The sequence below is a fragment of the Taeniopygia guttata genome, chromosome 2 (assembly GCF_048771995.1).
Source record: "Taeniopygia guttata chromosome 2, bTaeGut7.mat, whole genome shotgun sequence".
Taxonomy (NCBI): domain Eukaryota; kingdom Metazoa; phylum Chordata; class Aves; order Passeriformes; family Estrildidae; genus Taeniopygia; species Taeniopygia guttata.
In genome coordinates, this window is record NC_133026.1 from 39,674,709 (window position 1) to 39,690,122 (window position 15,414).

The 15,414-nt window shown below is 35.7% G+C and overlaps 1 protein-coding gene across 13 annotated transcripts in view; it reads right to left on the reverse strand.

Annotated features, from left to right (window-relative positions):
- SLC4A7 (solute carrier family 4 member 7) overlaps window positions 1-15,414 on the reverse strand; it is a 92,993-nt gene that overhangs the window by 23,795 nt on the left and 53,784 nt on the right. For 6 of the 13 annotated variants that reach the window (XR_012054584.1, XR_012054583.1, XM_072925735.1 and 3 more), the window contains exons 7-13: window positions 13,255-13,617; window positions 7,866-7,981; window positions 7,043-7,102; window positions 6,305-6,462; window positions 4,270-4,357; window positions 2,594-2,740; window positions 1,129-1,232 (exon numbers count right to left, since the gene is read on the reverse strand). Coding sequence is in view for 11 of the 13 variants with exons in the window: in XM_072925735.1 (XP_072781836.1) it covers window positions 1,129-1,232; window positions 2,594-2,740; window positions 4,270-4,357; window positions 6,305-6,462; window positions 7,043-7,102; window positions 7,866-7,981; window positions 13,255-13,617 (1,036 nt within the window). In the remaining 2 variants the exon portion in view is untranslated. The remainder of the gene's footprint in view (window positions 1-1,128; window positions 1,233-2,593; window positions 2,741-4,269; window positions 4,358-6,304; window positions 6,463-7,042; window positions 7,103-7,865; window positions 7,982-13,254; window positions 13,618-15,414) is intronic. The other 7 variants (XM_030264999.4, XM_030265000.4, XM_030264998.4 and 4 more) reach the window with 3 other exon arrangements.

Consider the following 15,414-nt stretch of genomic DNA (forward strand, 5'->3'; position numbering starts at 1 on the left):
TATCACATTTCAGCATTAATACTCCAACATACAGTTGTAGCTTTTCATTTGAATTCTCTACATACATATGATTATGTCAATAAATATAGGTCTATTATTTTTAACAGTGTTCTTATCTGGAAAACACAGATATTCTACTTAGTTCAGCTGGGTAAGCTATTACCAAAAATTTAAAGAGCAATTAAAAAAAAATCTTAAAGACTTCAAAGTACTAGATATTAATTTGCATTTAGAAAAATTTATTTTATTTTTAATTATCAAAACACCCCTAAACACTTCTAAGAAAAAGAAAAGCCTTATCTACAGCTAATTTTGTGAGCAAAAATGAACTTTTCAGCTCCACATACTGTCTACAAAAACAGTAAAAGGTAACTATAACAAAGCTACAATGGTAAAAATCAACACAAATATCGTAAAGTTTTCCTCACAAATGCATGAAAAAGATGCATTTGATTTGGAAGTTTATCATTCTGGGGATAACAACACTGTACATACACTCCAAAATTTTTCAGTTGATTTAATCTCTACTCTCATTTCAGATATTAAATTTTAATCATAACCAGGTATTTCCAGTGTTGGAGACTTCTTTGGCAAATATTTTAGAATTAACAGAAAATGACAAGAACTGAAAGAAATTACTTCAAATTTGTTTTATCTCTATAAGAAACCTGACCAAAACCAAGAGCTAACCAATACCAAACTACTTTTTGCCACTTTTCATTTCTTATTGCTCCATTTCATATTGCTCCTTCATATATGTAAAACAGATTTGCATAAATGGGATTTTTTAGTACCTAGTCCAACACTGAAAATTGCATATTCCTGCTGTAATTATGATAATTGCATGCTCCTGAAGATTAAAAGCCCAACTTTTAAAAGTCAGTTAGTTAAATTAGGCAGCATCGTATGTGTAATCCTTCACAAATGTGTTGAGAAACATTGCCAGAGGCTTGAAAATACTTTAAGCAGATTGGCACTTACAGGCAAGAATCCAACACTTGAAAAGGACAAAGGATGCGCTCTGACACTTGTACCGTGTTTTTTTAATGTTTATATGTCAACCATTAAGATGAAGATTTATCACTTTTATTTCTTTATGGAAGCTAGCATTCAGGAAAGTGAACACACCTTCCAGTTCTCTGAAGTTCAGGTCCAGCATGATGGCCTTCTTCTTTAAGACCCTCTCCTGTAGGAGTAGATCCATTTGGAAATTTAGGTGCCTTCCTTTTATCCTACAGAAGAGATGGGAGGAAAAAAAAGGAAAAAAATACTTTGAGACTGCCTTTACACTAAAAAGTATAATTAAAATACTTCCTTCAACACCCTTTTTCATATTTTCAGCTCATCAGCAGTCCCCCATTTTCCAAACTAATCTTCTGTTGAGTACAGATGACTAGAACTGTACAGCACTACCCGGAAGACCTTATTAGTACCTTGCACAACAGTACTAATCTTCCATGTACCTACAAGAAATAGATTCCTGAAACACAATGAAACAAAGCCTAGATTTTCAACACACGGTAGAGGCTCAACCATGGGACGGAAATCTTTAGATATTTTTTTCTTCAACCATTTCCAGAGCAGTAATGTTTAACGTGTATCAGAAACTCACCTCTTTTTATGATACACACGGTATTTAGTTGAAATATAAATGAGAAGTAATTCCCCTGCTGAACAATCTGCTTACGAGCTCCTCCTAAATTTTTCAGCTGAGCCTGCCTTCCAAAAAACCCTGAGCCCTGCTTATTTTGGAAACAAGTTACATGGTAACCTCAGGCTATTCATGAATAGCCTGCACTGCTGTTACCCCATTCTATTGCACCCACTCTGCCAAGCCACCACAGGACTCAACATCAATGTCAATCTCCTGAACCAAAAGCACTGGTCTCTCCCCTGCTTTTGATCCTGGAGGCCCAAATTCCTGTAAATTGTAAAGAGGGAGGAGGGGAAGAAAGTTTCTCCCAGGATCCACTTTCCTTAGCTCTCATTCTAAGCCTGCATCATAACAAGTGAGCAATATGAGATTTTTATCTATTTCATAAACATTCTGTTAACAGTATATGCTACACAAAACACACTGAACATTGTCATGAATGCTGCATGCAAACAGAAGTGCTTACACCAATCAATATATTCTTGCTGACCACTGCTAGACTACTCATAGAATTTGGTGACATGAACTCAAGTACAATTTCTCACCAATTCTTCCAGTTCTCACAAAAACTCATTTCAGTATTTCAAAAGGAAATATTGTAAATAAAATTAACTTAAGAGCATAGCAGAAAACTGATAATGCATTTTCCCCCCTTCTTAATTTCTTTTCTTTTTTTCCCTAACTTAAATGGATAATCCACTTTTTCCTGCAGAAGGGGGGAGGGGGGGGGACTTTGCTGATGCTTTACAGCCCTCTGGATAGGAGCCAGCAGTGTGGCCAGATGGCCAGAAAAGCCCACAAGATCTTGGCATGTATCAAGAAGAGTGTGGCCAGCAGGCCTAGGGTAGTGATTGTCCCTCTGTACTCAGCAGCTCAAATCCTATGTTCAGTTTAGGCCCCCTCACTACAAGACAAACTGTAGATTTTTTTTCCTTTTACCTGGGAAGGAACGCTTTTTGGTGGCTCAATTCGTATAGATGGATCCCACTCTCCTGGAGGCAGGACTGTCACTTGATCTAAAAACTCATCAATTCCTGACAACAAGTCATTTCGGTCTTTTGCTTTATAGGCAACATCATGGAAAACCTACAAGAAGAAAGTACTCAACACTCATTTTTGTTTTCTTTTCCTGAAGAGGAACTGATTACCATTATATAATGATTACACTTGATTAAAAGGCACGGAAAATATTTTGTAGGTCCTCAAAAGTTTGGCTTTACTTTACTTACTAAATTAAAAACTACTGGTATGCACATTCCTATGGACCATAAGACATGGAAGTTTTATCTTCAAACTCAAAATCAGTATTGAGTTAATTTCTAAAATTAAATGAAAAGTTAAATATTCAATATTCAGGACATCAAATATGTACTATTGTCTGAATAATTCTGCCCTACAGCCACTGTACCATCATGCTGTGCTAAATCATGACAAAAATACTTCAAATAAGCTTCAAACCAAACCACAAGTTTTTATTAAGAATAAGAATGCATTTTTATACGTCTACTTTAATTAAGTTTAGAAGAATACTTAAAAAGCACATGAAAGCAATTGTACTAAAAAATGCTATACTGCTTTACAGACTACTACAACATGAACTCCAAGATACATTTTATACACACAGAGAAAAAAAAAGCTATTTTGCTATTAAAAAACTGCTTGCAGAAGATGATCCTAAATTGTTCTGTACATTTGAAACCTAAATTCTTATTCTCTAAATACCATTAAATCTTCTAATTTTAATATAACTCTCTGGAGTCTACTCAAGTCTTTTTAGACCATCAAATAATTAATACTTTTTTCTATTTCAGTGATCTAGAATATTCCTAAAAATCAGATCAGCCTATCTAAAAAAGATCAGATGTTGCAACTAAAGCTTTTAATACTCAATTCTCACACTGAACAAAAACTGTATTCACAGATTCATTACCAACTGCAAAATGACAAATTTCTAGTTTACAGTACCAAACTTCAGATTGTTCTAGAGTAAAAAGTACTTACATTTCTGCTAGATAACATTAAAAATTATCAGCAATTCAGTAGGGGGCGCTCAATGAGAAGTCAAAATTAAAACATCCTAATTTTACTCAGTAAGATGGCAACACTCTTAAAAAGTCCTGGTTCCTTCCTGTGGTCTTTAAGCATATGACTTCAAAAGGCTATTAAAATTCTTATTCTATTTATCTGACCTTACTTAGATTGAAAAAAAAAAAAAAAAACACAAATCTATGATGACTCAATTGCACGCATGTTTAAAACTTTGTGTCCTGAACACTTGCACAGCTGCTTCTGTCCTTTCTGACATACAGTAACTCATATTAAATGCAGTTCTATTTAATAGTTCTGTTAACCAATTTAACACAAAAATGAAATCTATACAGCAAAGACAATTTTTTTTTTCAGAAATGCATTTAGGATTTCCTCAAGACAGACAAGGAGGGAAGTTAATTTACCATTATCTACCTCACTAACACAAAAATTAAGTTTACAGTTCTTCATTTAACTAGTTTGAGGGTTTTTTCCTTTAACCTACTACTCCAAATCATTTACTGAAATCAGTTGGTAAATACATCATTCTAGACTTTAACTATAAGCATTTAAAACAGATCACTCACATCATCTGTCATAAGTGTTGCTATTGATCGCCCAATTTCATGGTACTGTGGAGCTTTTCCTGCTGGTCCCAGCAACAAAAACAAAAACCTGTAGAGAAAGTAATACAGATGAGTCCGGCTGACTCATCTGCATATATTCAAGAGCGGGTCATTCAAATTAATGTTTAAAGAAAATTTAGTGGTGAAGAGGTGTTAAGTGGTATTAAAAAATACCATTTTCACAGCATAGAATCTTAAAAGACTGCTGCAACACTGTAAAAAGATTCAGCTTAAAGTCATTACTGTAAGGAACTCAAATCCCGACCCAAAATTACTCAGATATATTCTTAATTAAGCCTAATTTTTCAACTTCTTATAATGCCTTAGAGATTGCAGAAATACAAAGACTTGAGCTCAATGAATATTTCCTCTGGATTCTAAGCCTTTCTGATATTCCCAGTAGCAAAGATCCCTTAAGTGGCAGCCTAGCAGCTCTGTCCTGTCCTACGTTCCCTGATGATCACCTTTTTCTGAGAGTTCAACCCCCTCACCTGCTATGACTGGGCATGGCGCACAGAGGATGCACCTATTGTACTTCTTGCAGTACACTTGGGCATACTCACATAGTCTCATGTGGAAAGGAAGGGAACTTGGATATCTGAACATCTATAAAAGTAAGTGACATTCTGGGAAACTGATCCAATCTGGAGGTGGGGTGACATCATATACTAGCAGATCCTTGCACAGTAACAATGCCTAACATAAAACTCACCAAAATCTTGAACAGGAATAACATTTTATAAATTCAAAAGGATACAAGCCAGAGTGAACCCCAGTAATTTGTTTCACAACCTTCTTCCTATATTTCATGAAAATGACATTCCCAAGCACAAAACATCTGAAAAAAGCAGCGCTTTCTTTCAGCTCATAGTATAAAAAGCTCACTTCTGTCTCCTTTGCAAGTTTACTACCCTAACTGAAACTAAGAATGCATCTTCAGAATCCAAGTATGCTATTCCAGATTTGCAAGTCTACACCATTCTGAAAAGCTTAGGACAGAATAATTTTAGCTACAGTATTCAGTATGCAGAAATTTTTGAATTTCCCAAAAAAACCATTAAGAGCACTCCTGTCAACTACTCTCCACAAATTCTCATATATATGTATTTTTGCCCTTCAATAGAGTGCATAAGCTGAAAATCACAAAGATAAACAAACACTTTGATCCTTTTAAAACATTAAAAACGCACCAAGAAACATTAATACAAATGTATGCCAAACAGCCCAATACATCAATGTGCACAGAAAATGAAGTGCCATCCATGATGATTGATGAAATGATCTTCTACCTTCATCACGAGACTTGTATTTTGATATTTTGAACATCTGTGGTAAACATACCCACAGTATACTGGTGAGATCCTTGGGTTTGGGGGAGCAGGGGTGACTGCACCAGGTTGGACAGCATATTGCAGACTGAAAACTGCTTCTATGTACTAGTTGCAAGTTGACTACTCCAATGTCTATCATGTAGATTTGGGCATACAATAAAAAAATCGTTTTTCACCACCTACATCATTCATATGCAGAGCATTTGTATAGAAAGAGCAGATGTTCAGATTAGACAGACCTTCAGACCTAGTGTGCTCTTCCCCACTGACAAGCTGTGTCCCACCAAAGGGAACCATAACTATCTTCATGCCCATCTTCAAAATGTCAACGCAAACTTGGAAGATTCACTGCTTTTACTCCAAATCAGCTTTCAGTTTCAAATCCTGCACTTGCTTAAGACAGCATCTTTACATATATTTAAGATTTATACATGTACGTGTGTGTCTATACAGGGATATATATAGATATATAATGCATTCAGAGAATTTTGTGGCAGATCTCATTCCTTCAAATTTTGCAGCAAATAACTGACATAATGTTGAACAAAACTCTACAATTTTTTTGAGCTCAATACAGTACATATAAAAATCTACAGCTATTTGAGATCTTAAATAAGATTATCTTATTGCATAAGTAAAGCCAGACTTTCCAGGCATTTATTTACCGTGTAGGAACCGGAACCTCTGTGAGACCCGAGAGAAGCACAGCAGGGGAGAGCCTCACAAAAGCAATAATAGGTCTTTCTAAAAAATCTACTTCTCCCACTAATACATTTGATGCTTCTGCTCCTGAAGGAATTTTCCTCATGAAGTTCATATCAACCTATTCATACAAAGATGAAACAAGTGTTTAATCCCTTACGTTTCTTAGCAGAAATTCAATAATATAATTATGTTTATCAGAATTTACAAGACATTTATGCTACAAATAAAAATTAAAAAGCAAATTAAATATCCCACAATACAGAAAAGACAAACACATTTAGAAAATGTCAGCCAGCCAGCCAAATAATAATAAACTATTTTCTATAAGTTAGAATTACTAACACCTAGTATATTCTAGAAGACTCCAAACTGCATAATCACCTTTCTAGTATTATCATGACAAACATTCTGTGATAGGACATAAATTAACAAATTCTATGCACAAATAAGTAAAGAGAGTTCATGTAATTACACATGGTTTCTAGAATGCAGTAAGTTATTTCACAGCCATGTATTTCAAGTATGTCATGATTTTGAAAAATAATTTCATTCATAAAGAATATGATGGCTGAAAATCTTCACCTTCATTTCTGTATGTAATTACAGAAGTGCATTAGAAAATGGTACAGCACATGAACTCTGTGTTCACATACACACATCACACAAGCACCAGTGACGTTGCTAGCTAGAGAACTTACAGATGGCCTCTTGAGTCCCACACCAAGTGTGCCACAACTACAGTGCCAGGAGGCTGACTCCTGTCCAACAGGAGACAAGGCAGGTGTACACAAGGACAGGCCAAGCAAAAATACAAAAACTTTGACAAAGGAGCAGGAATATATGGCACCTGCTACGATTATATCAGAACTACAGTGCAAGTTAGCTTTCCTTAAACAAAATTATTTAACTTGGCAAAAGCATCTTCTTACAGTGTTTCAAAGTATAGATGATACTTCTGACTGAACTTTATAGTAACAGTCACAATGAAACTTGCCCAGCAAATTTATATTATGAAAGAAATGTATGAGATTTCCAGTAGATTTTTTACAAGGTCTCTTTCAGAAAGTGGTATTACATGTTTCTAATGACTAAGATGTACAACAACTTTTGCAGAGGAAACTCATTATACATATAAAGCAAATTCTTCTTAAAAACCCTCTTCACAAAAAAAAAAAAAGGAACCAACAAAAAGTTCTAGAAAAAGAAGTTGCAACACAATGTACAGAACTGCTTCCATAAGAGCATGAATAGCAGATGTGTAAATATGTCCATCTGCACGAGAAATTACAGCTGCACTCTTATGTTACCAAAATACTGAGAAGTATTCCACTGGGAAGACTTTTAAAACATGTGACACGTGTAGCCCAGATAATATTGTGACACAATTTATCTCTCAGTACCTATTTCATGTGTACACTGGTACACATATCTTAGTTGTAACTAAGGGGGAAGTTCCAACCAGCATAGTTTTTGTTACACTGTTAATTGATGCTAAACACTAAGGTATTTAATGTTACTTACCTTACTAAAATCAACAGTGCTGTTTTCTCTGCTTCCTCCTGTCCCAGTACCTTTAACATCTCCACTTTTCCCAGTGTCCAAATTTCCAGGTGCTGACTGTGGAGATGCCAACAGACCTAAATTAAAACAAAGGAGATAAGTTCAAAATGGTGCAGGAAATGAAGTGAGTGTGCAACACTACCAAAACTCAATGTGGCAGCTTGCTTAACGCAAAAGTGCACGTTATTCAGTAAGTGCCCTACATTAGTATCATAAATGCAACATTAATAAGTCACTGTGTTGTCAAAAAAATGACATAATTTAAAAAATTAGGTATTGCCCCAAATGATGGCCATTTGCAAAACAGTCACCAGAAAACATCAGCTAGTTTAATTGCATAAAAAAATAACTGCTGGCATTTTAATCATAACTGATTCTGTAGTTAGTATATAGCATCTTCACCATACTAAGAAGTCCTCAGATACCAAATGCAAACACCCGTAGTCTGCTGTGCAGCAGTTACTGCAATTGTAAAAAGTGTCAGCAAGCCTCAGGCTACAACTACAAGGAATGTAGTCAATTAAGTTAACTAAGCTGTAAACGTAAGCAGTGTACTACATGAAGGACAGCTTGCAAACCATGCTTTCAATCAACAGACCAAAGCTCCCACTATTCATCCAACCACAAGTTACTGTATGGAATATACACTTGAGCTGAAGAGCACACATAATAAAGTTTTTCTAGTTTAACATACAGCTTCCCTCTAACACTTGCACCAAAAAAACCCCATATCATCTATCTTGCTACAGGGCCAGCAGCACCGAATTGCAGATTCAGTGAAGGGTACAAAAAGCAAGTAACCCAAGTGTTCATACACACTGAATTCCATGTTGCATCATGGTTCTCTCTACCCAATTAACATTTAAAAGCTGGTCTAGGCATGCATAACCAAGCCCAAGTCCCACCTTTTGAATTTCAGAGCTTTTGCTTGTTCAGTTTAACATGCACTAGAAGTGCATTTGGCCTTCTTGCTTGTCTACACTCGACCTTTCAGCTGTGGTGACAGAACATGCTCCCACATGCCTTCAAAACCACATCTAGATAAAGGCTGAACATTGTATTACATGGAGTAAGTTTGTATTCAGGCCAAGCATCTCTCTAGTCAATATATAAATGAAACCCTCTCTGGCTATCTTCAGGCTACTGTTCTATCATAACTACTGCCACATAACTAACTACTTGCATACCTCCATGTTTATAATTTCTCAATTTTGACTTATTTTAGCATTTCAAATGACTACTCTATTCACTTCATTTCATCCCCATATTTGTTTGCAAAAAAGCTCTTCCAAAAAGTCATCATATCAACAAAAACATGCAGGTCCCAGCCTTTACCACTAATTCTCATGCTTACAGTTCATAAGGGATGCAAGTGGTATGGGTAGGTTTTCCTGAAGCAAAAACTAAATCAAGTTAATAGGCTGTCATTTCCTTCATAAATCTTAACATACACAAGCAATGAGCCAACACAACAACAACAACAAAAACCAAAAAAACCCCAACAACAAAAAAAACCATTTTGCTCTTCTGCTTCAAGATTTATGTTATTCACAAGAACCATACTACCAACCACCTATGAAATCAGCTGATCTAAGTATTTAACTGCTTAGGAGCTAATGTCTGTAGAACTAGAAAGAAATACTAAACAGTTGTTGCAGAAGAGCAGCATAATACAAAAGTTTATATATTCTTCATTTTTCCCCTTCTCTGTAGCAATACAGGTAACTTAAAATGTTTTTAACTGACAAAAGATAAGCCATAATGCATCGTTTTGCACTTTCTGGAAAAGCACTGTGAGCAAGAGCAAGCAGAGACTAGAATAAAAAACTGAGAGACAATCAAGGAGAAGGACAGAGAATAAAGATTCTACATATTAGCAGAAATATTTATTGTTTCAGTGCTAAAGTGATACTGATTCTTCTAAAAGGTTTGCCTCCAAAATTTCACCCAACAGTCACAGTTAAGGCTCACAAGTTTTGGCACTGACACAGGAATATTTGTCCAATCCTAAACCATGTGTGAATAGTTTTCCTTTCTGTTGGCCTTGCAGTTGGACAGACTGCTGCTCTCACAAGAGAATACTGCTCACAGGTTTTCAGACCCGAGCAAGCATTTCCATACAAGCCTGCCTTCATTACACATATCCATCAATCTGCTATTTACAGAGAAACACTGAACCGATGAATTCATCTTTAATAGAAGTTAAACACTTCTATTCCAATCTCACATCAATAAAAGAACTTATTTTCCTCTCTTCTCCAGTTCAGTAGATGCAAACTCAAGGACAACTACCTAGAAGTACTTTCCAGATTTTAAGACAGAGAAACTCATTGTTATGAAGCTGCTGAGGGGATCCTTAAAAACCCAGCGCTCTTCTTGATATTAGCTCGGCAGATGGACCACTCGTCTCCTCTGAAAGACTATAGTGGAGTAAGTCTTGAGTAATTTGAAATAAAACCTCAAACTCAAGTTAAGGTATTTATAACTACATCTTCACTAAAGACCATGTGCTTTTTCTAGCCAACAACATTTAATACTGTGATCACAAAAATCTAATCAATGCTATCTACAGAAAAAAGAAATAAACAAGATTACATACAGTTGTCTCACATCTGTTTCATATGAAAAAGATGAGTAATATATGAGTTCAACATCTAAGCATGACTATTCCAAAATAGTATTTAGAAAGACAAAAATTATATAATACAAATCTTCTAAATATGAAGCCAACCATATTTGTACTTGAGGAAATGAAAATCAATTTCTAAAACTAAATTTCAATGCAGCTCTAATGCAAAAAAAAAAAGTTCAAATTACTACTAGAGAGCAAATATGCAAACTTCTCTGAATCACTATTTTCAGGAAAAAATACTGTAAGAGGAAAGTTGTTGTAAATGTAATTTTACTCAGTTTTAAAGTACATTTATCAGTGGACCAAAAGACCTCTTAAAATAAGACTTCTTTGCTGTTGTTCACAGACATTATAAAACCTCAGTGATGCTGGTGAATTAACAGTGTTAATTTTTAGCTGTGACACAGCTCACTTCCCAGCCCTTCCCATGGAATTCATTATTCAACAGTTCAAAGATGGGAAAATAAACACTGCTCTTCAACTGATGACAAAATTAAAAAAACATTATTAAGAGAAGCCTTTGTCTAGTTGACTTACTATGAACTGGCTGATTAAAATTAAGTGGTAGACCAAAGGTGTGTCTCTTTCCCCTCCTTTTACAGTAACTCACATTAAGTTCAGTAACCTTCCAGCTATTTATGAAAACTAAAAAATAAATGTCTGAATAACACAAGGCAAATGACAGAGGAATGTAAATAGAAAATTAACACAGCTCCTCATGCTCACAGGAGGCAAACCAATCTCAATCATATAGATGTGTAAAATGTATTCACGCTGCAATATTCTGTATTACTGGAGAGGTGATACAGACCATAACCTATAGTGGAAAATACCAGGAAGGCTTTTTGTTTTCTTAATTAATACCAGGAAGTTGACTTCCTTGTCAGGGTTTTCTTTGACTCTTGTCTCCCAAGACAGAAATTGGTCCACTTGCAGCCCTGAAGTCATAGTCTGAGAATGTCTTCAAAAGCAAATCTAAGGAAAAACCATGTCTTTCTGTGGTCAGATGATTTCTTGAACTAAAAAAGTGGGGGAAACCCCAGGAAAAAAAAATAAAATCTTCATTGTGTTTATCATTCTCTGGAAAGACTCATGGATTAACTGGGAAATCATCCTTTTCAGGTTTTTTTTCTTTACGAGAAACACCTGCATGAGGAACAAAACTGATTTGAACATGACGTGGAGATTCTAGTAGAAAGCCTTACTAGTGATGATGGTAATAGCATCATGTACTTGAGCTTTATTTATTTGCCTTCTCCTGGATTCTAAAGAACTTGCATCTGGCATGCTGTCATTCCTGTCAGAGAAGTGAGAACTGGAAAAACAATTACAGCTATTATTTTATTTCTGATTTCTAAGCACATTTGGAAGGTGACCTGTGACAGAAATATCGTCACATTAAGTTTCTTAATTTCTCATAAGGAAGTCAGAAAAAGAGATTTGTGCTTGCTTTTCTGAATTTAAGTAATGATAAGGCTTCTATACTTCAACTGAAGATAAGAAACTATGACGTAGTTTCTTTCCTTTTCAGTGACTTGACTGCCAATGTGAAAAGGCAGACAACCACAGCTTCCTTCTTCTCTGTCAGCATATTTCCACTGTTAAATGTAACAGTGTGCTCTTATTTATTAAATAGGTGAGGAAGAAACCAAGCAAAGCCTCAACTGAAGGAAGAACCAAGGGAGATCAGCCCCTGCACTCCCAACACACATGGGCCTAACGCAGTCAAACCTACAAGCTAGATTTTGGCAAGACAAATTTCTAGGAAGGGGAGGAAGAGCCTGAAGACCAAAAAGAAAGATTATTCCCCCTTAAAAACATAATCTGCCAAGTAGAATTGTGAAGTTTCTAAATAGGTGGTAATTTTGCAAAAGTAAAGCAAGTGGAACAGTATGTATACAGAAAGCAGTTCTAAAACTTTTACTAAAAACATTTCAAGAAAGGATGGAAAGTTCTAACAGTTTTAAACTTTCTTTTTACATATAAAGAAGAATAGTTTTGCAGATAACAAAATAATAAATTGCTGAGTTCTGGCCTACAATTAAAAGTTTCTAACTACTGTCTCCAATTTTGCATATCAAACACAACAAAACACTAATGGAGTGTCTGATGCTAAAGAAGTGTACTGATGGACAACTATCCGGAAACAGCTGCAGGTGAACTGAACCTGACCATTTCATCAGTTAACTACTGCTGGTTTTAACAGTCATGTTTTAAAAAGCACAAAAGCAAAAATAAAACTACTTGAAAGCTTCAAATACAACTAAACTATGAATGCTACTGATAATTGTATCCTTCCTAATTCTTTCATATTCACCTCTAATACTTTACCATGGTTTCAGCTGTACCTATCTCAGGCTATCCAACACTAGTTTAAGACATTGACTCAACCACTGACAAAACCAAAGCAAAACCTGCTATGGACTGTAGGTGAGTGAAAGGAAAAGGCCACCATTTTTGACATTTTGTTTATATATTAGATTTTAAAACCATATTCCTTTTTAATTACACAGATGAATGTTAATTCATTTTTTGCTTGCTTTAGTTAAAAGCTAAAAAGTTAAAAATGCCAAACAAGAAGACAGTCACAACTGAGAAGAAATAAACATGCAGGCAGAGGTAATAGTTATCATATTTCTTTGTGCCAAAAACATTGCAGTGCAAGTGATCCAGATGCAGAGAGCATCACACATGGACAGCTTAAATTTCAATAGTTGCCTGGTGTTTTGCCAATATTTTCCTCTGTCTTCTTTTCCTGGCTTTCCTGCACTTCTAAGTCCTCCTCAGGTGGGTGGATTACTACTGAAGGAATATCATCACTGGCAGGTGACACCAGCAATTCCTTGCCCTGAGGTGGGCTTGGCCGGGCACATGTGGTTGGGCGGCAGGTAGGGCTGGAGGGTGGTGTGTTTTGAGGGGTGGTTACAGGGGTTGTACACCTTGAGGCTGCCGGGGTCCCAGCTCTTGAAGAAGGAAGAAGGTTACTGAGAAGAACCGACAAACGGCTGTCTCCTCTCAGGGAAAGATTTGAGGCAGAGAGACCTGTTCGCAAAGAGTGGCGGGAGGCTGAAAGGCCTTCCCCTGAGATAAAACAAATGGAACACCATGAGCCTTACAAAAGGGATAGAGTATATTAAATTAAAACAAAACAAAACAAATTCACACAGATACAAATATGAATTAACATTTTACATTGTAAATTGCAAGCTTTATGGGCCAAAGTGTCATAGTCATGCACGTAAGGTAAGAGATAAGAGAAGATCTGATACCAGACATTAGGAAAGTCAGAAATTACTGAGGAGCACTAATTAGAATGCTGAAGATCTGAAGGAAAAGATATTATCTTAAGTCAGAGTAAGATTTGTTAAAAAAAAAAATTTATCTTGAAACTGACTCTTCAATTTTTCTAAAATTCCTTATTCCAAATTGCACAGCAGCTACTGTTAATCCATCCAAAAAATAAATGAAAAAATCATTAGCATCCAAAATATTACAAGAGTTCTGTTAACTCTGTTACGTACAAAGAATTATTAATTTTTAAAAAGGGATCATGACCAAACATATCTAAATGTGTTAAATGCAACTGTCTTCCAATAAAAGTCTTGTTTTACTGAGAATTTCCCCAGGCAGTTGTAGTCTAATGTATATTTTTAAAGAGGGCACAAAAATGAGATACACAGCCCCTTCTCCATATCCTCTTGCTGTGACTTACCAATAGCCCCATATGGCTAAAACCAAACATTTCTCCAAAATCCCTTGTTACTTTTGTTGCTCTAGTTTCCATGTCTCACTAATTTCTTATGGAGAGAACACAGTCTTGTGATGGTTCCTTCAGACTGGAGTTTGTAATGGATTTTTCAGTTCTTCCTTTAAGCAGGAAGAGAGACTGTTTATGCTCATATTAGTACTTCCATTAAAAGGTTTAGTGATACCATTTCTCCCATTTGCCACAAACACTTTTCCTGGGATGACCAGTCTCCTTGAAAACATTACTGATGACTTCTCCTACAATCCCTGAAATCCAAAACATGCTGGTTTCATGTACCATGCCGTCAAACAAGGAAACAGCAAACTAGACACATTTACTCTCGCATTTATACCAAGCACTATAGAGACCAGTAAGTTGAACAACCCCAGAATAATTAACAAGAAGGAGGTGCAGAAAGCATGCCTAGGTAAAGGTCTCATACATTCCCTTCCCTCGCTCCCCCACTCCAAAAATGAAAGCGTGGATCCTACAGATACAAACCTGATTTAAGAACAAAAGCCTCAAAACTCAATTATTAAAACATCAAAAATGCAGAGCTGTAAAGAAAATAGGACCAACAGAGTAGATTTGGTTGCCTATAATAATCACTACATTAATAACTAAATTCTGTAAGTATACCTGCGATAAATCACGAACGTGTCCTAAAACACACAACCTCCTTAGGTGCCTAAGAACTAATATGCACATAGGCATGTTTGGTTTCCCAGCTTATTAGATGCCATAATAATAAAAAGAAAATTTATGAATGCATAATAAAAAGAAAAGTAAATCAGTACATGCTGACAAGGAGTTCATCATACTATACTGGTTTCTTGTTTCAGCATACATTCCATAATCTCTTGTAAAAAGAATATTAAGAACAAAATGCTCTAAAAAAATGGAAGTGATACATGAAAGGTAACTGGCAAGAAAGAGAACTCAAATTTGCAGAATTCTACCTGGGGATACAGGTGTTCAAGGATGGGCAAAACCAAGTCTGTGTGTGTGAAATTTTCATGTTTGCTGAACGAAACATGTAAGTCGGGAGTTACAGGAGACATTACACTCTTAGATAAATTAGCTGCATTTTAGTTCTTGGAAAAATAAATCTGAAGCTATTAGAGAAATAT